At 47.2% G+C, this 25,621-nt stretch overlaps 3 protein-coding genes across 5 annotated transcripts; all 3 read left to right on the forward strand.

Moving 5' to 3' along the window:
- Nucleotides 1–546: 546 nt before the first annotated feature.
- On the forward strand, nucleotides 547–11,811 carry LOC102298648 (cadherin-7). The gene is made up of 12 exons (XM_042217047.1): nucleotides 547–784; nucleotides 1,263–1,547; nucleotides 2,471–2,765; nucleotides 3,287–3,406; nucleotides 3,865–4,032; nucleotides 6,055–6,242; nucleotides 7,869–8,122; nucleotides 8,200–8,336; nucleotides 8,406–8,527; nucleotides 8,788–8,905; nucleotides 9,579–9,833; nucleotides 10,889–11,811. Exons 1-12 carry the CDS (start codon nucleotides 725–727, stop codon nucleotides 11,359–11,361), a joined length of 2,475 nt encoding a protein of 824 aa, XP_042072981.1. The 5' UTR covers nucleotides 547–724; the 3' UTR covers nucleotides 11,362–11,811.
- Nucleotides 11,812–12,523: 712 nt separating this feature from the next.
- On the forward strand, nucleotides 12,524–19,154 carry dnajc1 (DnaJ (Hsp40) homolog, subfamily C, member 1). Of its 2 annotated transcripts, none has more exons than XM_005952339.3 (12): nucleotides 12,524–12,799; nucleotides 13,608–13,709; nucleotides 13,806–13,852; nucleotides 13,932–14,097; nucleotides 14,198–14,295; nucleotides 14,363–14,456; nucleotides 16,162–16,243; nucleotides 16,338–16,504; nucleotides 16,610–16,729; nucleotides 17,136–17,184; nucleotides 17,487–17,854; nucleotides 18,704–19,154. In XM_005952339.3, exons 1-12 carry the CDS (start codon nucleotides 12,539–12,541, stop codon nucleotides 18,770–18,772), a joined length of 1,623 nt encoding a protein of 540 aa, XP_005952401.1. In that variant the 5' UTR covers nucleotides 12,524–12,538; the 3' UTR covers nucleotides 18,773–19,154. The 2 variants fall into 2 exon arrangements, with proteins under 2 accessions (XP_005952401.1, XP_005952402.1); XM_005952340.3 differs by having other exon boundaries at nucleotides 14,198–14,268.
- A 113-nt stretch (nucleotides 19,155–19,267) lies between these two features.
- Nucleotides 19,268–24,111, forward strand: cunh7orf25 (chromosome unknown C7orf25 homolog). Of its 2 annotated transcripts, none has more exons than XM_005952343.3 (2): nucleotides 19,268–19,824; nucleotides 22,595–24,111. In XM_005952343.3, exon 2 carries the CDS (start codon nucleotides 22,621–22,623, stop codon nucleotides 23,875–23,877), a length of 1,257 nt encoding a protein of 418 aa, XP_005952405.1. In that variant the 5' UTR covers nucleotides 19,268–19,824; nucleotides 22,595–22,620; the 3' UTR covers nucleotides 23,878–24,111. The 2 variants fall into 2 exon arrangements, with proteins under 2 accessions (XP_005952405.1, XP_005952403.1); XM_005952341.3 differs by lacking the exon at nucleotides 19,268–19,824 and adding an exon at nucleotides 19,866–20,025.
- The last annotated feature ends 1,510 nt before the right edge of the window (nucleotides 24,112–25,621 follow it).

A 25,621-nucleotide genomic window follows, 5' to 3' on the forward strand; every position in this document is an offset into this window, starting at 1 on the left:
ACAATTTTAAAACTGTATATCTTGGGAATATTAGAGAGTATGTTCTGTACGACGACTTGTATTTGACAAAAATCCTATTGATAGCTGCAAAGAAAGCTATAAAAAGAAACTGGTACAAACTGGATCCGCCTTCTTCAAAAGACTGGTTAAATATTGTTGGAGAAATCTATGCAATGGAAAAAATGACTTACATTCTCAGATTAAAGGAAGATATTTTCGTTGCTAAGTGGGAGAAGTGGACATTATATGGCACCAAGGTAAATTTATGAACAAACAAAACATTTAAGGTCTATGACTGTATATCTATTGATGCATGCCCGTATAAAAGTACGTATATAAGCTGGAGTATGTATGCTGCGGAGTAAAGGCAGGCATGCATACGGTAGTTGATTAGAATTGGCACCCACACCTTTTGTTCGCTTTAGTTCTGTTTGTTTTGACTGTGTGCTTGAATGGTTATTTCTCCTGTAATGCAATACATGTCTATGTTTAAACTGTGACAAAACTATCAATAAAAATTACAGTGTCAAAAAAACAAAACAACACAAGCTGCCGTCCTCGGTCCAAGTCATTTGACTCCTCCCCCCCTGCTGATGAGGCGGAGCCTAACACCCCCTAGTCCTCAAAGGGAGCGGGGTTTGTGTGACAGACAGAGAGTGGCAGAGAGGGATAGAGCGTCGGAGCTGCTGCTACTCTTTCATCAATAATCAGTCATCGTCATCTGATGCAATTGCTGTCAATAACCTACAGATCCACAGGGGACGGTCCGATCAGCAGCTGGAAGGTAAGACTGCTGGTTTGTGTATTTAAGGTCAGAGTTGGCAAAAACAGCAGATTTAAGAGTGAGGAGAGTGCTTTCAGATTACTGGAGCAGATTTAACGGGATGAAGAGGAGCTTCAGATTAACAAAATCCTTTAAACTGGGCTAAAATATGTTTCTATAATCACACTTCTCCAACGTTGTACGTTTGCTTCATAAAAAGTTCAGAGGGTAACACAAAGAGATGCTCTGCAGCAGCACTCTGAGATAAATCCTTCAAACTGAGCTCATTTACATCGCAGTAATGTTATCAAACTGATCATTGGAAAATGACTGAGTTACATTTTGATTCATTTGTCTCAGGATTTTGTTAAAAATTCAAAGTGAGCTGAGAACTCATTCACGCCCTGATAGAGTTTAATGACATCATCAATATTAAAAGAGAGGACAGGTGCTTACCGTAAACTTTCATTCTCTTTGGCTCAAACGATCCCGCCAGCAGCTCCTGCCACTGACATCTTTTTGCTGGCCACGCCTGTTAACCTCAGAGATGAGCTTTCTGCGTCTCCCGAGCATGCTCACTGTAATCATCCTTTCCCTGTGGGAGACGTCCGGCTGCGGGGCAATGACGCTGAACTCCGCGGCCCTCCTTCAGGTGTCAGCAAGAACACGAGGAGGGGGAGCGGGTGTCTACTCCACCCAGAGCAGGAGGAGGAGAAGCTGGGTGTGGAACCAGTTCTTTGTCCTGGAGGAGTACACGGGAGACGAGCCGCTCTACATCGGAAAGGTACGAACTGTAGATCTACAGATTTAGTCTAAATGACGGCTCCAGGCCCAGGGCCCGTGCAGGTGCCCGTGCAGGTGCCCATACCGGTCCGGGCCTACGTCCTGGCTCTGCATCATAGATGTGGGGTTCAGATGTGTTGGTGCGAAGGAGATGTTTCTGTGCAGCTTTGTTGCAGCAGATTTAAAGTGTCTCTGAACCAGAACAGAAACTCGTTTTTGTTCCCAGCAGCAGTTCATAGCTCATACTTTTGTTTTGGTTGAGAACTTTAAGCATGTCACAGACCCAGAAGTCCAAACAGAAACCAATAATGAATAAACAAAATTCTTCAGGGAAAAAATTAAGAAACATAAAACTAGCGGTAATTCTACTGAATCTAAAGTGGATTAAAAATATGACAAACTTTAATCAGGAAGTTCTTCTGGGTACTGGATTAGGACTTTTCCAAGAACATCGGATATCAAACTGGTATTTGGAAAGCGTTCATTTGGAGAAAGCCCAAAGACGAAAGGGAACAGAGTGAGGGAACTAAAGGACATCAGGAGGAACTCCACTCTGAGTTTATGGTGTGGATGGATGTACCTGGTGAACCTGGTACAGTGTGGCTGTGGTCCAGGAGTAAGAGTGGGACGTCTCCTAACTGGGAGGTTGATGGTTTAATCCCTGGCGTATACTGAGCTCTTACTTGTCCATTGTACTGTGTGAATGTTAGCAGCACTGAGTCAGGCTTGTAGTAAGAAATGTGGCATAAAAACACCAGTTTGTTGATTGTGCAGTTCAAAGGTCAAAACAGTGAAACAGGTGATGCTTATTTAAAGTGAAACGGGCACATTTGGTTTGTTTCACGGCGAGCTCCACCTTTGAAGGTTCATTTTCTCAATAATAACAATAAGAAATATTTGTTGTACTCAACTGGTTTCCTGCAGCTTCACTCTGACCTGGATAAAGGTGACGGACAGGTGAGGTACGTCCTGAGCGGCGAAGGAGCAATGTCCATCTTCTCCATTGATGAGGACACCGGAGACATACACACCACCAAAAGCTTGGATCGGGAACAGCAGGCGTACTACACACTGAGAGCTCAGGCTCGAGACCGAAATACCAACCTGCCGCTCGAACCCGAGTCCCAGTTCATCATCAAGGTCCAGGACATCAACGACAACGAGCCCAAGTTCCTGGATGGACCGTATGTGGCCCGGGTGGCGGAGAGGTCACCTGTAGGTGAGTCCAGAACCAGCTTTTGTCTTCACATAGTCCCGTGTGAACAGGCAGATTTCATGTGTGAGTGGAGTTAGCTTTTTTACAGTCCACTCATTTCTATCTGCACTGAAGTCACCTCAGCTGAACGTGAATTAGATCAGCAACGATTCAGCAAGCAGAAGCCATTTTCATAGACTTCTGCTTGTAACGTGAAAACCTGATGTCATGCAGGCTTTTAATGTGAAAGTCTGAGGTTGAACAGGCAATGTACAAACCAGAGCTGAGCAGGTTCTTGTTGTGAAACACCTGGATAGGTTTTCTGTCCTCCAGGTGAGTCTCCTGTTGTTGGTCCCATTGCACATGCTCACTAGTGTTGATCCTGAAACGTTAAGACTTCAGTTAAGTCCCTTGGTTTGTTTTATGAAGACACCATCAGAATTCACCATCTCAGAATTCACTTGGAGCAAATCCAAATTTAGGTTTGACAGCGTTTCTACGAGACGGCAGCACTCCCTGTTTGAATAAAGTTTGATTTTGTACAGGTACGTCTGTGTTGACCGTGGTGGCGACAGACGCCGATGATCCGACCTATGGAAACTCCGCCCACCTGGTTTACAGCATCCTGCAGGGGCAGCCATATTTCTCTGTGGAGCCAAAGTCAGGTGAGCGTGTGGCTGTGAAACGCAGAGAGCACTTGGTGACGCCACGACCAGTTGGGATTAAACTGCTACAGACCATGACTGACTTTACCCATGAGCGTTTGGCTGCAGAGTTGTCTGTAACCACCTTCGTGTTGAAGGTGACACGGTCACGCCTCCTCTCTGAATCCTCCTTTGCTGCTTCACACATCAGATGTAGTCAGATTGCAGCAGATTAAAGCGGATTAAAGCAGCTTCGGCCTCTTTGCCTGAAGCTGCTTTATTTACTGTGTGTAAATGAGGCCACATGATGTCACGTTCACATCGGTTTGTGTCGGCGCCGCACAACACCTGTGACCTTTTTAATGTCAGCATGTGGATCAATTATGAATGCGTCATGTTGATTATGTCACATTCCGATGTTTGTCATCTGGGCGCTCATGCTCACCTTCAGACTGTGCTAATGTCTCACCTGTCTGCAGGTGTGGTGCGTACAGCCCTGCCCGACATGGACCGGGAGCTGCGGGACCATTACCTGCTGGTCATCCAGGCCAAAGACATGATTGGTCAGATGGGAGGTCTGTCAGGAACCACAACGGTCACTGTGATGCTGACTGATGTCAACGACAACCCACCTCGCTTCCCCCGCAGTGAGTCTCACCTGAGAGCATCCTGTTAACACCTGTTCATTGATATTTGACTCTCTCCTAATCCTGTCCTTCTGGATTCAAACCTAACAGAGTTTCTTTAGAAATCACAGCTCCTCCCTCTGCCTGCTGGATTTTTAACAGTGAGCCTGCAGAGCGTCGTGACCTTACTCCAACATGATGTCCTGAGATTGCGGAGTGTTACAAGTATTTAGGGTTGTTCTTGACCACAAACTGTGTTTTGAGCCTCATGCTGATGCCACTACCGAACAAGTTCAGCAAAAACTGTTCTTTTTAAGGCAAATGAGATCTTTTAATGTCTTATCTGAAATTTTGTCCTTGTTTTACAGAAGTTTTATTGAATCATTTATCTGCTTGGTTTGGTAACATGACTCTGAAGAACAAGAATCGGTTGGGACTTTGGGTAAAAACTTGCAGCGAACTCTCAGGGCGTTTGGCAAGACGGACTTTTGACCATTTATAACAAGCATGTGCTGAGGAAGGCTCATTCTGTTAACCGTTTGAACCATCCACTTCACACTGAGTTTGACTTGTTGCCCTCTGGCCGTTGTTTTAGAGTACCTGTGAGGACGACCAAAGACTCCTGGTTTCTTTTATCCCGACTGCAACCTGTCTCGTTAATGGAAAATAAATGTCTTGTGGCTTTTTATTATTGTTTTGTTTATTCTCATTGTTGCACTGGTCACAGGCTGCCTCTCTGACCCAGCGCTTTGCGCTTTATTTTGTATTTTTGAGTCTCTTATGTTAAGGTTGTATGATAAGTTCCTTTGTTATTCTTATTTAAGGTTTAGTTGAGTTTTGGTTTGCCATTATTATCATCTGTCTCATGAGTTTTTTAAATTCTGTTTCTTGTCTTTCATGTGTTTTAGGGCTGTGTATTGTGTTGTCATGTCTACGTCTCCATGTTTCCTGTTTTATTTTGAAAGAGTCTGGTGCGTTCTTGTTCATTGTGACTTTCCACCTCGGCTGTATCCCAATTCAGGGTCTGCAGCCTTAAAGGCCGCATTTTAAGGCCGATTACGTCACAGCGACGCGACGAAGGCTGTCCCAATTCAAAGGCTGCTCGAAATGCGGCCCTCAAATGCGTCCTTCATTTCCCTGAATTTTAAGGACGTGGTGGTTTAGACTTCGTGGCCCAACATATCCCAGAATGCATAGCGCGGCGGTGGGTGTGGATAATTTTGCAGAAAAAAAACGGCGGATGAGGGGCGGCCGAAGAGTAAACTTTAAGTAAGTACTGAATATTATGTCACTTATTTCTGTGCAAATGTTTAATAACGAAGAACATTAAAACATTACTGTTGGCCACATGTCGGCAAAGTCATGTGACATTAGTGACGTTTGTACTAACTTGGTTTTAAAGCCTTTACTTTAAAATATACGCCGTTCAATAGCTGAGCTTAATCCTACAGAGAATGATCAAAGCTCATGTAGAAACAAACAAATGAACAAAAGATTTTCTCCTTCATTTCTGTTAAACACAGCTGTATGACACGTTTCCAGCTGTTAGTATCATGGTTGCTAGGCAACCTGGGCAGCGCAACGGAGGCTAGACCGTCCCATCTCACAAGCCTTGCAGTTCCGGCCTTGGCGGTCTTTAAGTACGCGGCCCTTGAGGATCGTTGAGGCTGCGTACTTTAAGGCTGCAGACCCTGAATTGGGATACAGCCATTGTGTCAGCTGTTTCCCCATGTGTCCCCACTTCCCCTGATCACCTCCTGTGTATTTACGTCCTCTGTTTTCTGTGTTTCATTGTCAGGTCATCTGTGATCCCTACCATAGTCTCTCATAGTTTTCATGTTTATCTCCTGCCACCAGCCAAATAAAGGCTCGTTTTTTTTGTTCACCTGACCTCTCCCTGCTTCTGGGTCCTGTTCACAACACATACCCCGCTGTGACTGCGCTTGCTGTTGCACTAATTTCCCCAGAGACAATAAAGAATTGAATTGAACTGAAGGGGGCGCTGCAGGCACTCATTCAGGCTTCATCCTCTGTGACCCACAGAGAGTTACCAGTTCAGCGTCCCAGAATCCACACTGGTGTCAGCGGTGGTCGCGAAGATCAAAGCTCTGGATGCGGACGCGGGTCCAAACGCTGAGATGGACTACAGGATCCTGGACGGGGATGGACTGGGAACCTTCAGGATGCTCACAGACCCCCACACTCAGGAAGGACTGGTCATCCTGATCAAGGTTCTGGATTGTTTGTAGGTCACAGAAATCTCCAGTTTTTGGTTCTGATGTTTCTGTCCACTGTGAACTCTTCCGAGTCTTCTCGGGACGCGTCCCTGTGATCGTTGCATCATCGCGTTAGCACTGGCCTCGTGTGCGTCCCAGAGGACGTCCCTGCTGCTCGGCAGCTGCTCACAGCTGTTTAAATTTAGCTCGCTGCGTCTCTTGCAGATGACATTTTTTTTATTGTTCTGATTTTAGATTCATCGCTCAGATAAAGGTTTCCTTTCTGTTCTCTTCTGTCAGCAGTCGTGTCTGTGCCAGCACAATGAGAATAAATGTGGGTGTCGCCTTCACATAATCGCATGGCCACGTTTTACTGATGGCCACGCTAGTTTATTCAACCCAGTAACATGACTTACAAAGGAGAACAAAAGTAGATAGGTTTCCAGCTTCGGTCAGTCTGACCCCCATGTGTCGGTGGCTCCAGCAGTGGGCAGCAGATAAATGTCATCTCACCGTGTGTAGTTTCAGATCTGGGCACCACTAACTGAAAGCCCTGCTGATATGAAGTCAGATACATCAGGGCCTGAGCCATCCTCCGACTTTTAAACCATTAGCAATACTTCTTGGAAGCTAAGACAGGGAGTTGGAGTGATGTGCTCTGTTTTCTAACTGCAGCCGTCTTTCCAGCCTTAGAGGAAGCCAGTAAGTAGAGCATCGTCATCCCTGTACACACGAATAAGCCTCTCAAGTCTTGCTGGACACATAAAACATCTCAGGCTTGTCTCTGTTAAAGTGCCAACTGTCCACAAAAAGGTCTTTTTGTGACAGAGCCAACTCGTCTGTGTAACCCACCCTGCATTCATGAAATAATGGACTGGAGGACTGACCCTCGAGCCTCCATGAGGCATGGAGCTAATTCCTGCCTTCTACCTGTCTGAGAAGCACACCTGAGTTCTCACCTGTACTGAGGTGTAACAGTAACGGGGTCTGTTTTCAGGTGACCATCTTTTAACACATTTATGAGAGCAGCTTCTGTGCTGTGACTGAAACATTCAGCAGTTTGATTAAAAGTCACTTTCCCTTACCGGTAAATTTCATGTTAATGAACACTAAATGCAGCAGGATATAATTTCTGTTCTTTAGCGATGCAGAGAAAACGCCAGCAAAGAGAGGATGTGTAAGACGGCAGAAACACCCTGGTAGCTTCAGTTTTCTTTATACAGAAAATAACTGATTTGAGTTTGTAGGTGAAATAAGCCCCTGAGGTTTTTACCTTCTGATTACGTTGGAGAGCCGTCTTCTCGTCTGACTCGCAGCTCTCTTAATAATTACGTTGTAGTTCTTTTGCTATTTGCTGCCAATGTGACGTTTCTAATGTTGTAAGCTGGACCGTGGTGCACAGACTCTGTCATAGCTCTGGCCTCCATTCCCATGAAGGCCCCTCTTGATGAGGTGCAGCTCAAACATCTGTTGGTGTGCTGTCAGGCGGCTCAGCTTTGTAGGAGCATCCACAGCACTTCAGAAACAGTTAATGCATCGTGGCGTTTTTGTTACGCTAAATATTCAGAAGTACTCGGATCTCCAGGGAGACCAGCCTGCACTCAGAGGCACCTGTGATGTCATGTCCTCCCTCCTCCTCAGACTCTGGACTTTGAGACCAAGACCAGCTACGCTTTACGCGTCGAGGCATCCAATCGCTACATGGACACCCGCTTTCTGTCAGCTGGGCCGTTCAGCGACGTGGCGACAGTCCGGCTGCAGGTGGAGGACGTGAACGAGCCTCCGTGTTTTTCCCCCCGCATCAGCCAGATGGCGGTTTCAGAGGCAGCGCCAGTGGGAACTGAGGTGGGATCGGTTTCAGCTCACGACCCCGACGCCTCAAATTGTCCCATCAGGTAAGATGCGAGGCGGTAAAATCACTGCAAACACATTTCCACCAAAACGCAAAGACAACACCTGTGCTCCTCTGCAGGTACGCCATCGACAGGAAGTCGGACGTGGAGAACTACTTTGACATTGACAGACAATCAGGCGTGATCCGGACGAGCAGACGTCTGGACAGAGAGCTGAGCGCTCTGCACAACATCACTGTGCTCGCCACAGAGAGCTGTAAGTCACATGACATCAGTTTGTCTTCTTGCGAGCAGCAGGTGTATCTGACAGGTGTGTCTGTCTCAGTGGATCACTCTCAGGTGGGCAAAGCCGTGGTTCTGGTCTCTGTGACAGACGTCAATGACAACGCTCCGAGCTTTCCCGTCAAGTACCAGACATCCGTCTGTGAGGACGCCCAGCCGGGACAGGTGAGGCTCACTTGTGGCTTACAGACAGGTGTTCACAGAAAGGTGAGCGAGTGAGCAGAAGGCGAGTGAGCAGGTGTGTAGACAGACAGGTAAATACAGCTGCTGTGGCTGTGATGTCACTGATATCCGTTATTTAATGAGCATCGTCTGTGAAATCTCTGTAGTCTGTTACTGAGATGGATCCAGAAGTCCCTTCTCAGGTCACATGAGCGTTGGTGACTGGATGTGCTTCTGATTTTCTGCCTCTGTTTGACCTTTAGATCATTGTGACGCTGAGCGCCGTGGATTTGGATGAACCTAAGAATGGACATCACTTCCTGTTTTCTTTGGCTGCCAAGGCTGCCTGGAACCAAAGCTTCGTCCTGAGAGACAACAACGGTACAGTCCACCTTAATCAGTATACAGCAAAACTGTGCAGTCCACCTTAAAACCAAAGATAACTTCAATGAAACAGAGCAGCTCTGTGGTGTACATGGACCAGCCTGAATTTAAGGTTTAACGCCTCCTGTGTCAGTGATGTTGTGGCTGGTAGTCACATTGGAACCTGTCACTCATTGGTTCATGAGGAAAATAAGGGGATCACTTTAGTGCTGCAACAGTGAATTTTATGTTAACAAGCTGACGTCATGCACCGCCTGTCCTTGTTGTTCACTGGTGGCTACCTGCACTGAAACAGGATCCGCCCGTTAGCCGTAATATTCCCTTTGGAGACACTTTGTGAGTGAGGACTGTGTGGAGGACAGCCCGTTTGAGTTGTGTGACCTGTCGGTTCAGCGGACCGCCCGGTTGGTGTCCCACGTTGTCTCGTCTGTGTGTGTTTGTCCCTCGTGGTTTCAGCGAACACACTGAGCGGTGCCATCTCTTTCTAACCCATTACCACAAAGCAAAAACCTTCACAGGATCTCCAGCTGCCAATCATCCATGAGCTTCTCGCTGTAGCTCCTCCCACACGTTTTAGTTCTTTGCTTGGCATGGCACCCCCTTAAATAGCACTCTGTGTTCCACCTTAAAAGCTGCTGGTGATGACGTCGATCTGTCTGTCTGTCCTCAGACAACACGGCGTCTGTCCTGACGTGGCGGGCCGGGTTCCTGCAGCGGGAGCGGCCGCTCTACTTCCTGCCGGTGGTGATTTCAGACTGCGGGACTCCGCCTCTCAGCAGCACCAACACGCTGACCGTCACCGTCTGCGAGTGCGATCTTCATGGAAATCGTCGCAGCTGCGTCCAGGAGATGTCAGCGCTGCTGCTGCCAGAAGGCCTCAGCCTCGCCACTGTTGTCCTCCTCACCGGTCTCCTCACACTGCTGGGTATGACCTGAGACAAAGTCGCGCCTCTTCAAGTTAAACTCAGTAAAGTCAGAAACAAGAAGTAGAACCTGGTTGGCTTAGAGCTGATCCAGAACCTCTGTCCATGAGGTAGAATAAAAAAACTAGCTGAAGCTGGAGTAGATCATCAAACTGATGAAACTAGAACCAAATCTGAAGTCACCTGAAAGCAGCGAGCTTTTAGTTTTTCTCCTGTTTTTTTATTTTATTGGGTATATTTTATGCTTGTTTTTTATTATTTAGTTCCAGTGTAGAGCATTTTGTGTCAGCTGTGGAGTGCTCTATAAATGATGATGACTTCATTGGGACACTGACGGGCTCAGCTTTCACGTGTCTGCCAGGAACATTACCCCGACCCGCTGTTCTCAGCGTCACCTGTACCATCTTGTCAGGGTTTGGTGGGGTCTGTGAAAACGATCGAATCAGCTGCCAGTCAGACGCTGCATAAGAAAACCTGTAGTGGTCTTTGGAGAATTTCTGACATAGAAAGGGTTACAACAGACGACCTTTTAATGTAATAGTTTAATTGTGAATTTTGTCTGTTTGTCAGCTCGTCTCTATGGAGATGGGTTTGGGGGGTAGCAGGAGGAGAGAAGCTGCAGAGAGGCGTGTAAGACTGCAACTCTGCTTCCTGGTCCCAACTCTGGATAGTCATATTTTGGGGGGTTTAATAAATTTGTCCATATTTCTAGAAATAAGAGCTGCTCCATCCAAAGTGGGATGGATGCAAGACCAGGTTTCCTCCAGAAGGCTTGCCAATTATCTATGAAGATAGCTGGAAGCTGTTCGTTGGTCTGTAGCAGGGAAGCAAACAACTCTACCAGTGCAGAGAACAACAACAAATATCACACAAGGAGTAAAGTAGGATTCTGATATTGTGTGTGTGGAATTCTGAACCCATGTCATCTTCAGGAAGATGAAAACTTCCACATCCAGGGTCGTGTTGCAGAACTTCATTTAAAATTACTTGACTTTGCCGCCATCACCTCTGCCTTGTAAACTTTTTAAGATGACTCCACCCCTTCGTCTGCCCTTAGGTGTCGCTATGGTAACAGGGGCCATCAGACGCAGAAGGAAGGAGCCTCTGATTATTGACGATGAGCGAGATGTTCGTGAGAATATTGTTTGTTATGACGATGAGGGCGGTGGCGAGGAGGACACCGAGGCCTTCGACATGTTCACGCTGAGACACCTGAACGAGACCAAACGGAGCTACCATGTCACCGCCCCTGAGCCCCCGCCATCCAGGGAAGATAAACACCAACTGTTCCAGGAGTTCATCGAGGACCGGCTCCGGGAGGCCAACCTGGACATGACGGCACCACCCTTTGACTCTGTGCAGACGTACGCTTTGGAGGGCAGCGGGTCAGCTGCTGTGTCGCTGAGCTCGTTTAGCTCGTTAACCTCGCTGGAGTCGGAGCAGAGCTACCACTTCCTGAGTGAGTGGGGGCCAAAGTTTCGGAAGCTTGCAGAACTCTACAAAGACCGCGAGGGAGGTGGTGCCTCATAGAGTGCACGCCTTGCGGCAACAGGTGTGTGGTCTGTTTAGCCCATATGAACTGGATTAGTCCTCACACCAGGAGCTCTGAGCACCCTGAACCAGAGCAGAACCTGTAGAAGTACCGGCAGCTGGACCTGGAACCAGCCAGCTCGAGCTTGAGCTGCCTGACTGGACCTTTACGTAGTTACTGTGAAATATTTCCTGCTGTTGCTATTTCACAATAAAAGCTTGCCAGTGGTGCTGCTTTTATTTTGTAAGCCTGAATGTGTAACAACAGAAATAAAACTGAATTTATGAAAACTGCAGCTGCTGTTTTTACTGCTGTAACACGTCCCAAACGCTCAGCCTCTCCATGCTGACGTCGTCCTGTGAAGTATGCACAACTCTGAATTTGGAGGAAAAACTTTTCAGCAAAATTTTTTTTAGTTTGTGACTCACTTTGATTTTTTTTTTTTAAGATTCTGATGAGTCCAGACTGAACCACTGATGGTTCTTCACGTGTGCTCACGTGTGACAGGCTTAGTGGGCGGGGCACAGAGATGCTTTCCACCATACAAAAAACATCTGGTATGTTAAGTGGAAAGAGTGTTTGCTGTCCACTGAAACTGAAATGAGTGACTGTGAGTCGCTGCTGGAACAAACCAAGTATTACAGATATAATGCATCTTTTTTTTTACCTCCAACTTTATTTCAACAGAAACTTTTAACGACCACCAGCATCATACAACTGTAGTGTAAAATTATCATACAGACAAAGATGGGTGTGTATAATTAAACACATAGAAAGAAATACCGATTAAAGGGGAAAAACAGTGAGAGATACAGTGACACCAAATAATTAAATAAAGACATTAAAAATATTACAAATATGAATGGTTTTCAAAGTTTTCTTGTAGTGAGGAACAAATTGTAGATTTCTGTTTCTGTGCTGAAAGTCTGAGAACTTCAGATGAGCGAGTCTCTCAGTCAGTCGTTTTGATCAGACGCCGTCAGAAACGAGCGACTTGTTTCCACGAGCCCGGAGTAAAGCTAAATGTTTCTATATCGCTCTCATGGGTTTAGAGGAAGCTCCAACAGGGTAAAACGAAATGACGTCAGTACTCCAACGAGGCGGAGCATAATCACGTGATTGAAGAGGCGCGCGGAGCTGCAGCGGGCCCGCGCGGGGGCGCTGCTCCTCGCAGACATGAACGCCACAGACGAAGAAGAAGAGCCGGATGTTCCGGACCGTGTGAGGTGGCTGCCGAAGCGATCGGGTACCCGGGTCTCTATGGTCTCTGTAGCCGGATCCAGGAGCGGGTCCTCGGGGATGGGGCTCCTGCTGGTCTGCTTGGCCCTGCTGGTCTCCGCGGTCCCCCCTCTTAGCGCATGGGACGAGGACCTGGAGCTGCTGGACCTGGTGGAGGAGATCCCGCAGACCTTCTACCAGTTCCTGAACGTGGAGCAGGTCCGTGCCGAGCCGGGTCTGGTTAACTCTTGTCATAATGAAAGATTATTGCGACGATCACAGCTGATAGATCCGTTAGAGAAGGTGATCGATAATCAGACCAGATGTTACCTGATCATGTGTTTTTTTTAACCTGATCAATAGAACCTGCAGCAGGTGGAGCCAGGTGGGTGGGGAGGCTGTTATTGGTCCGTTATTGGTTGCTTATTAATGTAATGCTGTGTTTCTGAGCATGTGCAGTTCGCACAGCAGCAGGTTGCTCTGTGATGCAGACGGCGTCGGACTCTGACATCAGGCGGCGTTGAGCTGCTCAGAGGAAGTTGGTGTTTTTAAGGGCGATGAAAAAACCACAATGACTCTTCTTCTTCTTTTAATAAACGGGCTGAAGAGGCCTTCTCTGATTGGTCAGCAGGTGCCTTCATCTAGCTTTGACTGATTCTAATGCAGGTGCTCAACACCTGTGACATCACAGGAACCCTGGTGGGAATCAGCTGCGAGAAAGTAAATGTTCAAATAAAGACGAGTCACAGGAAGTTCATCATATGCAGGTTTTCTCTTAGTTATCTCAAATGCCATCAGAGATGATGTCTGTGGCCACGGTGGTTGTCCGCCGTCTCCGTTAACCCGGGCTCTCTGCCACAGGCTCCGAGTGCCGCCGCTGTGTTTCCTGAGCCCCGTGACAGAGACTCAGCAGCAGATCAGCGTCGTGTTCTACACCATCACACGGGCCTTCATTCACTGCTGTCAGAGCAAACATCACCTGGTCTCAGGTGTCCAATGCTGACCTCTGACCTCTGTCTCTCTTCAGGAGGCGTCGGGAGCAGAGATAAAGAAGGCGTACCGCCGTCTGTCCCTGATTCTGCACCCCGACAAGAACAAGGACGAAAACGCAGAGACACAGTTCAGACAGGTGGGAACAACGACAAACAACAACAACCTTAAACACAACAGCAGCACAAACGACACTCGTGAGACCTGATGACTGTTAGCATGTGTGTCTTTGCAGCTGGTGGCCATCTATGAAGTCCTGAAGGATGAGGAGAGGCGCCGCAAGTGAGTGTTTACATCTGTTTACGTCAGTCAGTGAGAGCCCATCAGAGCTTGGCGTTCTGACAGGTGTGTGACTCCTCAGGTATGATGACATCCTGCTGAACGGGCTCCCTGATTGGAGGCAGCCGGTGTTTTACTACAGACGGGTGAGGAAGATGAGCAACGTCGAGCTGGGCTTCCTCCTTTTCGTCATCCTCACCGTGGGGCACTACGCCGTCATTTGGTCCATCTACCTGGAGAAACAGCTGGTGAGTTGGCCAATCAGAGCGAGGTCATGGTATATCTGCTGCAGCCAATCCGAAAGGAGCAGATAGAAATAGCCAATGAGGGCCGGTCTTCTGTCTGCAGGATGAGCTGCTAAGTAAGAAGAAGAAGGAGAAGAAGAAGAAGCTGAACTCCAAACCTGCAGAGGAGCTCAGGTGTGTCAGTCAGGAGCGGGCTGACAGGTACGGTGTGACATCATCACCTGTGGAGTTCCTTTGTGTGTGTCTGATGTGTGTGTGTGTGTTTCAGAGACCAGGAGCGACCTCATTGGCAGGACATCCTCCCTCTGAAGCTCAGCATCTGGATCTACCTGTCCATTAAGAACCTCCCCCAGGCCGTGCAGGTAAGAGTGGGCTGGTCTCCTCAGTAAGCCATAGCCACAAGGCCTCTGCCTATCAGGACGTGAGGGGGCGCGGGTATGGCAGCAGTCTGGGCCAATCACAAAGCTAGATGTAATTAGAGCGACTGCAGACTGAGCAGCGCTGAGGAAGGAAAAGCTCCACTATAACAATAAAGTTTGGCCTGTTTGAATCCACAGCTGTGAGATGTGCCCACACTGATCAGGGTCACATTTGTGATCTGAGGGATTCTTTAAAGTTTAACGCTCTGGATTCAGAGCAGATCTGATCCCAGCTCAGCCGGTGTTTTAGGACCAGAACAATTAAACTGTAGCAGGATCGTGTCAGATGCTTCACACCCTAATGCTCTAACCACAGTGGGATCTTCCAGGAATGATGACACTATTTTCCAGTGATACGATTGGTCGATGAAACCCCGTCAGAGATGACGACCGTCAGCACAGAACCAGCTGAGCCCCGAGGGCCCTCCTGGGCTTCCTGCTGAAATCAATGGAGTGTTTCTCTGCAGTTACAAAGCTGTAAATATCACAGCAGATGTTACGGTGTCAAAGAGGCTGGGACACAGGAAAGTAGGTCGCCTCATTGATTTTTGCATTTTATTGCATAGAGCCTCTTTGAAAATATGCTTCAGTCGACAGTAAATATATTCATCATCTGTGCAAAGATTTGTGCTGTGAAGCAGTGAGAGATCACTGTTGATGATAACCAGGCGTTTGGCACATCTGTCAGTTACATTTAGAGATGAAAGCAGAAATGATGGAAGTTTATTTACACACCTAAAAATATTTGGTTTGAGTGTTTGTCAAGAGTCGCCTCCACTCTCAGGTACACCTTTTCCATTTAAAGTCTGAGCGGCTGTAACTCTGGCTTCTATTGGCCGATTTGCATGATTGACACCTCTTTTTAATCGTTGAGCCAATAGAATCACGGTATCGTTGTCGTGTTTACGTCAGTTCCATCAATCAGAAGTTGCAACACGAAAAGTACACGTGTTACTAAAGTTAAGATCCTCGTCCAATCAAATGTCTGTAACTGGGCAGAAAACTGGATTTTTTTTTTTAACAGGAAACGGCTTTGAGGCATTGTGGGAGATTGAGTTATTAAGGAAACAAGCTGGATGTTTATTCTGTGAAAGCAACAGGAAAAGTCTGACTTCGTGTTATTATCGAGCGGTCTGCTTCTGCAGCTGGTTCGGTAAATCTTCGTTGGAGCGTGACGAAACTCGCAGTGTAGGAATCTGTGAAATCTCTGCTTTCAGAAAATGTACTGTTCGCTCGGGTAGTTCGTGCTATCGAGGCTCTGTTCTGCTTGTTTATGGACATTTCATGAAATGATGTGACCGTTAACTGTTTGTTGTTTTCGCTGTTTGGTGTTCGTAGAAACAGTTTATACGAGCTTGTAGCTGAGATTCAGAGGTTCCTGTGGATGCCACACACGCCGGGACTTACACAGCCTGTAACTCCTGTTACAACCGATGTAACGGGAACACACCCTCGGTACCGGTACGCTTTGAGCTGGTTAATGTGGCGATCTTTGGCACAGAGCGGGAAAAGGTGACGGCTGCAAGATAGAGCTGTATCCATGGAAATATGAAAGCTTCCTGTCCCACAGCCTGATGACGTAGCAGTGGAAATCCCTTCTGGTCCCGGCTCTGGTGCTTCTGGTTCTGACCCAGTCTCTCTGTTGCAGGAGGTGAAGCAGTACTATGAGGACTATCAGCAGATGAAGCAGGAGCAGAGAGAGGCTGAAGCTGAGCAGGAAGTGGCTCCACGTAAGAACAGCTGATCAATAATCAGTTTTCAAGCTGCCTGTTTGCCTTCAGAGTGATCAGTAATCAATCAGTAATCGCTAACCCGTCCTCCTAGGAGAGAAGCGGCCGAAGGTAAAGAAGCCGAAGGTGGAGTTTCCCATTTACGAGCCATCGGCAGAGAACCAGAACCACACCCAGAGCTATGACCCGACCACATCTATCGAGGACATCGAGGAGCAGATGGATGACTGGCTGCAGGACCGCAGAGCCCCCAAGAAGAAGGTTATTGATCGCGTATTGATTGCTCACATCAGGTGTTAAAGAGGACCTGTTCTGGTTCTGTTAAACGCGATCCAGCCTCTGTGAACGCTCTTTGTCTGTCCTCAGGCTGCCGATTGGACTGAAGACGAGCTGAGCCTCCTTAGCAGGTTGATGGTAAAATTCCCAGGTGGGACTCCGGGCCGCTGGGAGAAGATTGTTCATGAGCTGGGTCGATCTGTCAGCGATGTAAGTGTGTTTGGTCTTCACTCTGCTGTGAAGGCTGTCCTGTCATCATCTTCTCCAATCAGTTCAGTTCAATTCAGTTTTATTTACACATAAATCACAACAGTCACCTCAAGGCGCTTTATATTGTAAGGTAGACCCTACAATAATACATACAGAGAAAAACCCAGCAATCATATGACCCCCATGAGCACTATGAGCAACAGTGGGAAGGAAAAACTCCCTTTTAACAGGAAGAAACCTCCAGCAGAACCAGGCTCAGGGAGGGGTGGGGGGAGGAAGATGTGCTGTGGAAGAGAGCCAGAGATGAATAATCACTAATAATTAAATACAAAGAGGCGTCATTTAACAGGGACATACTCTCCTGGACCTTCTCTGCTTCCTGTAACAGAGTCTGTTTCTTCTACAGGTGACGGCTAAAGTCAAACAGATGAAAGACAGCGTGAGCCACACCTCAGGTAACTCCGCCCACCTCCAGCTTGCCTTCTGGACAAAAATGTCGCTGCAGTTCAACGTCGATAAACTTTCCAGGTCGCGTTTCTGTGGCGTAGCTTTGATTACTGATTACCGTGAACAAAGTTTGTAGATGACCAAATAAGACGCTGTAAAAATATGTTGTTACATTTTTGACACCAGTAATAATGTCAGTCGTTTCCATATGTGTCCAAGTTCCTTATAGGACAGTCACGTTCTACTCTTTGGTTCTACTGTCGGTTCTGTCCGGTTACATCAGTCGTACTCCGATTCTCTCGTGTTTCAGGTCTGGTAAAGCTGTCGGAGCTAAAGGCGCCTCCTCTTCCTGTGAAGTCACATAATGTGGACGACAGCATGATGACTCAGAGGGAGGGCGAGGCTTGTGAGGAGGAACAAGAGGAGGAGGTGGAGGCACCGACGGTTCGCAGGAGGAACAGGAAGTGTTCGGATGGGGGGGGGGTGAAGGTCAGAGGTCGTCGGCAGAGAGATTTTGACCCGGCGACGGTGGACGAGGAGGAGGCGGAGCCTCAGGCGGAGCCCACCGTGTGGACTCAGAACCAGCAGAAACTGCTGGAACTCGCTCTGCAGCAGTTCCCTCGCGGGACGCCCGAGCGCTGGGACCGCATCGCCAAGGTGGTCCCGGGAAAGAGCAAGGTGAGGTGGGGGCGGGCGAACTTTCGACAAGCGATTGAGAAGCGATCAATAACTTTTATTTTTTTTATTTATTTATTTTTTAGAAAGAGGGGCAATACATATTAATGAACATTTTAACAAATGTAAATATGCCAGATTATAGCCTTGGGCTAATTTGCATCTGCAGACCCTCTGGCAGGTTGGTGTTAAACACAAGATAGTAAAAACATACAGAGACACTATTTACAGATCATGTGACAAGGACAAAAACAGTGATCACATTATACTAGAACAAACAATGACAAGGAGAGTGGACACAGAGGACAATATAGATAACAATAACGGAAACACATCAATTATATTGCACAAACCCCAGTATTGCACATGCCCTGACCATCGTGATATTGTGTTCACCCATTGCACTAACAGTTGTTTCCCTTTTTGTAATACACTAACTCTTTTTCACGTCCAATATAAAACATGATTATTAAACATGATCACATGTTTGTGTGTCCCTCAGCCGCCCTTTTAAGTGACTCTTAAAAATGGGTAGACTTGTACTTCCCTCACTGACAGTGGAAGACTATTCCAGAAGCTCACTCCCTGATATGACAGAGCATCTGTGAAAAGGTGGTCCGCCTGAGTGCCAGTTCACAATCACCTCTAACAGTGGCTCGAATCAGTCGAGACCCAGCAACACTGCTAGACTTTTGTTTAATAAAATCACTCATTGGTGGAGGCGCCAGACCATGTATAACTTTGTATATTAGACAGGCAGATTTAAATAATTTGAAATTAGTAAAATTTAAAAACTTGTATTTTTCTAAAATTTGACAATGGTGACTGACGGATTGTGTGTATCGATTACAGGAGGAGTGCATGATCCGGTATAAGATCCTCGCTGAGCTCATTCAGAAGAGGAAACAAGCCAAGAGCTGATGCAAGGTTATGACTCCACCCCCTCTAGTCAGGTGACCTTCTGCTGCCTCCTGATTGGACAGAATCACAGCACTTAGAGGATTGGACAACGAGGCGACACACACACAGATAACTGATCAGAATATTGATTAGACGTTCTTCCAGACTGAGCATGCTCATAGCATTGATCAGAAATTCTGTGTGATATCAATTGACTGATCGATATTCTGATTTGTGATCATCAGTCGGTCACGCCTTTGCTTTTGGGCCCCACCCTCTGCTGTGTGTGTGTGTGCGTGTGTGTGCGTGTGTGTGAGAAACAGGAAGTGACCTCGCAGTCTGATGTGCCTTAATCTCTCTTCAGCCAATCACGTGTTTACTCATCAATAAACAGTATTTATTAGCTGCCTGTTTGTTTTTCTTTGACTGAAATATTTACAATAAAACCTTGTTTCGTATTTATTGATTGTCATCGGCACTGATCAGCTCATGAAATAAACGTCTGATTTCTTTTCCTCTTTACCTGTGGTCAATAGTTTGAGTTCTGCTCTTTAACACGTTTTTTAAATATTGATCAAACTCAGTTGATAATGTTGTATTACAATATTATTTTATTGATCATTTTCACAGATCAGTGCCCTGTACATGCTGAAGTGATCAATAAGGTTATGCTTATTCAATTCCACCGTCAGGCCGCGGTCTGTCTGTGTGTGGTTAACATGTTCCCGTGTCTGAGTGGCTAACTGCCCACAGGTGTGAATGTTTGTCTTCCTCTCTGTGCTAGCAACACCTGACCAGGGTGTTTCTACCTAAGACAGCTGGGATAGGCTTCAGCCGCGAATCAGAATGGATGGATGCATATTTCCATGGTAACCAGGTAACCAACTGACAAAGAAATGAAGCAGCAGGAAGCGCTGTGGAAAGTACAGCGTTTATAGAGATTGACAGACCACGTGACTTTCGCGCATTGCATTGTAGGTACGAGTGGCAACAAAATCAAAACACTGCATCAAGCGCTAGCACCGGTAATCACCTGGGATCACATCCATAACAGCAGCAGTGACCGGAACCTGGTCTGTGCAAGCCTCTCTTATTACGAGCTCTTATTTTCTATTTAAGGTTTGAACTCCGCCTTTGTTCTGAAAATCCTGCCGGAAGCGGCCGGGTTCTTCCTGCCAGCTGAGCAGAGCCGCAGAGGAAAAAACTGCTGTCAGTTAGCGTTAGCATTAGGCTCGCAGGTAGCACATTTCTGCCGCGCACACGTCACTGCTGCCGTAAGTAACGTCAAAGTTTCCTTTTAGCTTCTGGACTTTTTTTTAAAATATATATATATATATGAATTACGTCACAGATCAACGTTTAATACCGGGCTGACGTCATGTTAGCATCATAGCTAACGTTCAAAGGTATGCGAGTTTGTACAGGTGAGTTCATACCTGTACAAACTTCAGCTTTAAGGGTCGAGTAAAGGAAAACCCAAAGCTGTCCAATCAGAGCACCTCAGAAATATCGCCTGCATTCAGATCACGTGGGTAGCTTCAAGAAGAACAAGCCGCACGGTCCAGGTCAAAGGTCACGGGACAGCGATCAATTATCAGTAGTGAATAGACCGGATCAGCAGCGTGTGTGATATAAACACCTGTGTAAGCAGCATGCAGCAGCTGTACAACAGCTGACGTCATCAAACTTTCCTGACCTCTGACCTTTAGAAAGAGCTCTGTGAGTAACGCTTACAGTACAGTATAGATGGGTTAGTCACGAGGTGAGGAAGAATTTGGAGAACTGCCCGACCTTTGATGGGGTGATGCTGAAGGCGCGACCCTGCAGAGGGTTCATGTTTGTTCAGGTTAGCTGAAGTCGACAGATGTGTCTCAATTGTGACGTGGTCGGAGAGCTGCTTCGTTCATTGTAGTGTTTGAATAAGAGGACAACGTCATCAGACTTCATGTGTAATCCACTCAAAGGGTAGAGTTGGGATTATGGCAGCAGTACAAGCTCTGTGCCCCAAAGCTAGGTCTGCGTATCGCTGGTTTCTACAATCTGCAGTTCTGATTCACAAGGTCCTCATTCAATTTAGCCTCAGACAGAAATATTATAATTCATTTATCAGTTATATCCATGTATACAAACAAACCTGTGAGACTTCATCAGAGGTGTGAGCATCACAGCTTTGTGTCAAAGTAACTGAGGATAAAACATGAAGCAGATGTTCCTGGCCTGGCTTTTTATAGCAGATGACCTTAAAATATTCTGCAGTAGAACAAAAACTGAAGAAAACCATGAATCAACATGTGAAAATGAATTGGTGCTGCTGAAGGGAAGCAAAGTTACAGAGGTTTGATTACAGACACAGCTGAGCAGTCATTGAGGTTTACGTGTGTTCAGTACTGTAGAGCAGAAATGGGGCTGTGACGTCAGAGGCCGACACACTGAACACAGCAGCAGACTGGTTCATGATGATAGCAGAGCTTTGATGGTAAACTGGTGTGTGAGCACACTGAGAGAGAGAGAGAGCTGTAGGGCTGTGCGATATGACCAAAATCTCATATCCCGATATAAAACATCTATCGTCCGATAACGATATAAATCACAAAAATGTAACATTTTCTGTAAATTCTGTGAATCTCGGGCAGCTCGACTTGCGTGAAGTGTTTCCAGCTGGGCTTCTAGAGTTGAGTGTTTTAACCGATGCATGAAACGATACATTTTTAGACATAAGTTGCAACGGCCGCCATTTTCTTTGTGATTATTTATTACACGGCGTGCTGCGGGGAAAAGCCTGTTCTAACATTTGAGTCTAAGGTTTATTTTTTTAGCACCTGGCGACTCTTTTTTTTTTTACTTCTCATCCGTAAACACTCTGCATCTTTCACGTGATTCAGTTTATTTTGAAAAGTCTCAACAGGATCTTGAGCTTTATTGTGAAAGGTGTATGTGGAAAATAAACAAGCGGACACGCGATGGTTGTACCGTTGTTGTTGCTAACGACAACGCATAAAAACAAGCGCTTGTCTGTCTGTAGGGTGGTTATATTAAATATAAGAGAAAGAGAGAACTTTAAGAAATTAATATAGCCTCTACAGTGACATCAAAGCCATGAAAAAATATTACTGTAAACAGTTTATTTTGCGACACCACGAAACAAACGATAGCATAAAACGAGAGATGTTTTTATATCATCATCCGATATATATCGTTATATCGAACAGCCCTAGAGAGCTGTGCAGGAAGTCAGAGCCAAAGTCCGAGGGGATGAATAAGGATGTTTGAAGCGTACTTTGGATCTTCTTTGGCTGCTGGTTCAGTCAGTTTAGCTCAGCGTGAGGAAACCTGCAGAATCTGTCAGATGTCGACTTTCAGCCCGTCTGTGAACGTCTTTGTGTGGAATGCGTGTACCTGCTGTTTGCTGTTGTTGAAGTAGTTTTGTGAGCTTTAAGCTGAGAATCAAAATACATTTAAAACTGATTCAATGAGTCGATGTCACAAAAACAAACTAAAAATTTTTACTTTTAAACCCACTGTCCCCAACCGTGACAGGCGGTGAGCGTAGAAGGATGGTGATATCAGTGCTAGGTGAAACGAGGCGGAGCAGGTGGTGTCTCGTCAGACGGGCGCCGTACAAAGGTTTTGGGTGTAAACAGAGAGTGAAATAAACACTTACGATGACGTCATAAAACAGGTTAGACTGGGTTTAGTCACTGGCTACCTGACTTCCTGTCACTGCAGGTGATCTTCCTGACCTGTGCAGGTGAATCGGGAAGATGCACTTTGAATGATTCGTTTGGAGTCGTTATCTTGGCTACAAACAGGAAGTGACCTCTCTGATACGCTCTTTGTCCTCAGGTGTCCTCAGGTGTGATGCAGATGCCATGTCCCTGCAGGCTGTGCTCCAACAGAGGATTAGCTCTGCCCAGCAGCTGCTGCAGCGGGCGGAGACGCTGTGTCTGGGTGTCGAGGGTCACCAGAAGCTGTGTGGGAAGCTGCGAGCCGAGCTGCGCTTCCTGCGGCGGGTGGAGGCAGGAGAGGTGCACGTGAAGGAGTCTCACCTGCACAGCACCAACCTCACCCACCTGACAGCCATCGTGGACTCTGCACAGAGTCTGGATGACATCACAGCGCTGCTGCACGTCTTCACCTACCAGGACTCTGCCGGGCACCGCCGCACCCTGGTGGTTGACGTGGTCGCCAACGGGGGACACACTTGGGTGAAGGCAGTGGGCAGGAAGGCAGAGGCTCTTCACAACATCTGGCAGGGGCGGGGCCAGTATGGCGACAAGAGCATCATACGGCAGGCCGAGGACTTCCTGCAGGCAAGCCCCCAGCAGCCTGTACACTACTGCCACCCGCACGTCATCTTCGCCTTCTACAACGGCGTCTCCAGCCCCATGGCTGACCACCTGCGGGACATGGGCGTGTCCGTCCGCGGTGACATCGTGGCTGTGAATGCTGTGGCAACTGAGGAGGAGGAAGAGCAGCACCAGGAGGAGGAGGAGGAACAAGCTGAGGAAGACGAGGATGGTGAGGTGGACGAGGAGGAGGAGGACACGTCAGAGCTCACGCGGGTTGACCGCGGCACAGTGGTGGCCAGCCTGGCGTTCCCAGCACAAGTGCATGTGGAAGAGTGCCGGCGGGTGAATCTGGACATCACGACACTCATCACATACGTGTCATCTCTCAGCCACGGCCGGTGCCACTTTGCTTTTAGGGAGCATGTGCTGACAGAGCAGGCCACCCAGGAACGCCGCCAGCAGGTGCTTCCGCAGCTCGACGCTTTTATGGAGGGCAAGGAATTGTTTGCCTGCCGTGCCGCCGTCCACGACTTCCAGGTCATTCTGAACACGCTTGGCGGGCCTGGTGAGAAGGAGCGCGCTCAGAAGCTGCTGGCCCGTCTCCACGTGGTGGATGACCAGCCGTCGGAGCGCACTCTGCACCTCACGCCCAGTGCAAAGATCAACCGCCGTTCACTCATGATCTTTGGCACCGGAGACTGGCTGAGGGCCGTTACCATGACAGCAAACAGCCGCTTTGTGCGGGCGGCAGCCAATCAGGGCGTCCGGTACAGCGTGTTCATCCACCAGCCAAGAGCGCTGACCGAGGGCAAAGAGTGGAGGGCCACACCCGTCTGAGGCCACGCCCACAGTTGACTCATCTGCGGCAGACGGTTTCAATCAATCAGGCTAATCAGACATCAGTGTCAATAAAGCTTGGGTTTAAATTAAAGTTTACATTGTGGAGAAAAAAGGTTTAGTTCAAAGAAAGGAGAGAAAAATGGAAAACTTTAGTTTGAGTCTTTGTGTGGTCACGTGCCGCTTAAACTTCCTGTATATGTATCTGCTCAATAAAGTATATGTACTGATCAATTCACTGAAACCACGAGCCTTTTTAAATAAAGTAACCCTCCAGCTGCGAGGCTATGCCTTTACTCTGAAACTCTGTGGGCGGAAGAGGGCGCGTCTGTTTTTCCAGTCGGGTCAGTTAGCTTGTTAGCATGTGACTGTGGGAGCGGCTGGATGTTCAAGCTCTTCCCCGCTTCTGAGAGCCATTTGTGGGGGAGATGCCGCAGGTCGAGCGGGAGGCGGAGCTCCGCACTCTGACGGAGGTGAGAACGAGACCGTGAAGCTGCCCCTGAGCTTCAAAATCAAACTTTACAAGTCTGATAACAACTTTCTGCTGCTGCTAGCCGGTCAACTGGGGTTAGCTCGGCAGCTACATGCTAAAAGCAAGCTCCTCCTCTTCCTCACTCTGGCTAATGTTTCTTCCTCCTCTTCCTCACTCTGGCTTATCTTTCCTCCTCTTCCTCACTCTGGCTTATCTTTCCTCCTCTTCCTCACTCTGGCTAATGTATTTCCTCCTCTTCCTCACTCTGGCTTATGTTTCCTCCTCTTCCTCACTCTGGCTAATGTTTCTTCCTCTTCTACTCTGGCTAATGTTTCTTCCTCTTCCTCACTCTGGCTAATGTTTCTTCCTCCTCTTCCTCACTCTGGCTAATGTTATCTTTCCTCCTCTTCCTCACTCTGGCTAATGTATCTTTCCTCCTCTTCCTCACTCTGGCTTATCTTTCCTCCTCTTCCTCACTCTGGCTGTTGTCTCTTCCTCCTCTTCCTCACTCTGGCTGTTGTCTCTTCCTCACTCTGGCTTATCCTTCCTCCTCTTCCTCACTCTGGCTTATCCTTCCTCCTCTTCCTCACTCTGGCTAATGTTTCTTCCTCACCCTGGCTAATGCATCCTTATCACTGTGGTTTAATCCTCCTCTTCCTTACTGTCTTCCTCAGTGTGGGTACCTGCATCCAGGTGAGACCCTGTGTGACCTTCACTCGGTTCAGTCTCTGTTCCCTGATCTTCGTCTCTACGTTGATTTTTACTGTGAGTACCTCAGAAATGACTTCCTGTTGTTTTATTTTGTCAGGCCCTTTCTCAACTCTGAAGCGTGCGAGTCCGTGATCGCGTTCTCTCGCGATTTGTACAATTGGAACGCCAGCGTACTTGATGATATCACAGGTCTGGAGCCTCTTAATTTAACTGTGATTAATATGTTATGAAGCTTAACTTCAATCACAGCCAAACTGATTTATTCAGGAACAAATAAAACACTGAAATAAACCGAACATTAGTATTTAGAAGTGATCCAAGTATCTTATAGATCGTGTTTAACCTGAGTAGCGAAATCTCTATTAATAAAATCAGTGTACATGCATGCCTTGATAATAGTCAACAGTGCAATTGACCTCAATACTTGAAATGTGCAATTCACTTGTATTTTTATTTTTTATTCCTATTTATTCTATTTATCCCCTTCGTATATTTTATTTATATTGTCTCTGTATTTATATATGTGTGTGTGTGTATGTGTGTGTGTGTGTGTGTGTGTGT

The sequence above is a fragment of the Haplochromis burtoni genome, unplaced genomic scaffold (assembly GCF_018398535.1).
Source record: "Haplochromis burtoni strain Fernald_Lab_line unplaced genomic scaffold, NCSU_Asbu1 Contig_1556, whole genome shotgun sequence".
Taxonomy (NCBI): domain Eukaryota; kingdom Metazoa; phylum Chordata; class Actinopteri; order Cichliformes; family Cichlidae; genus Haplochromis; species Haplochromis burtoni.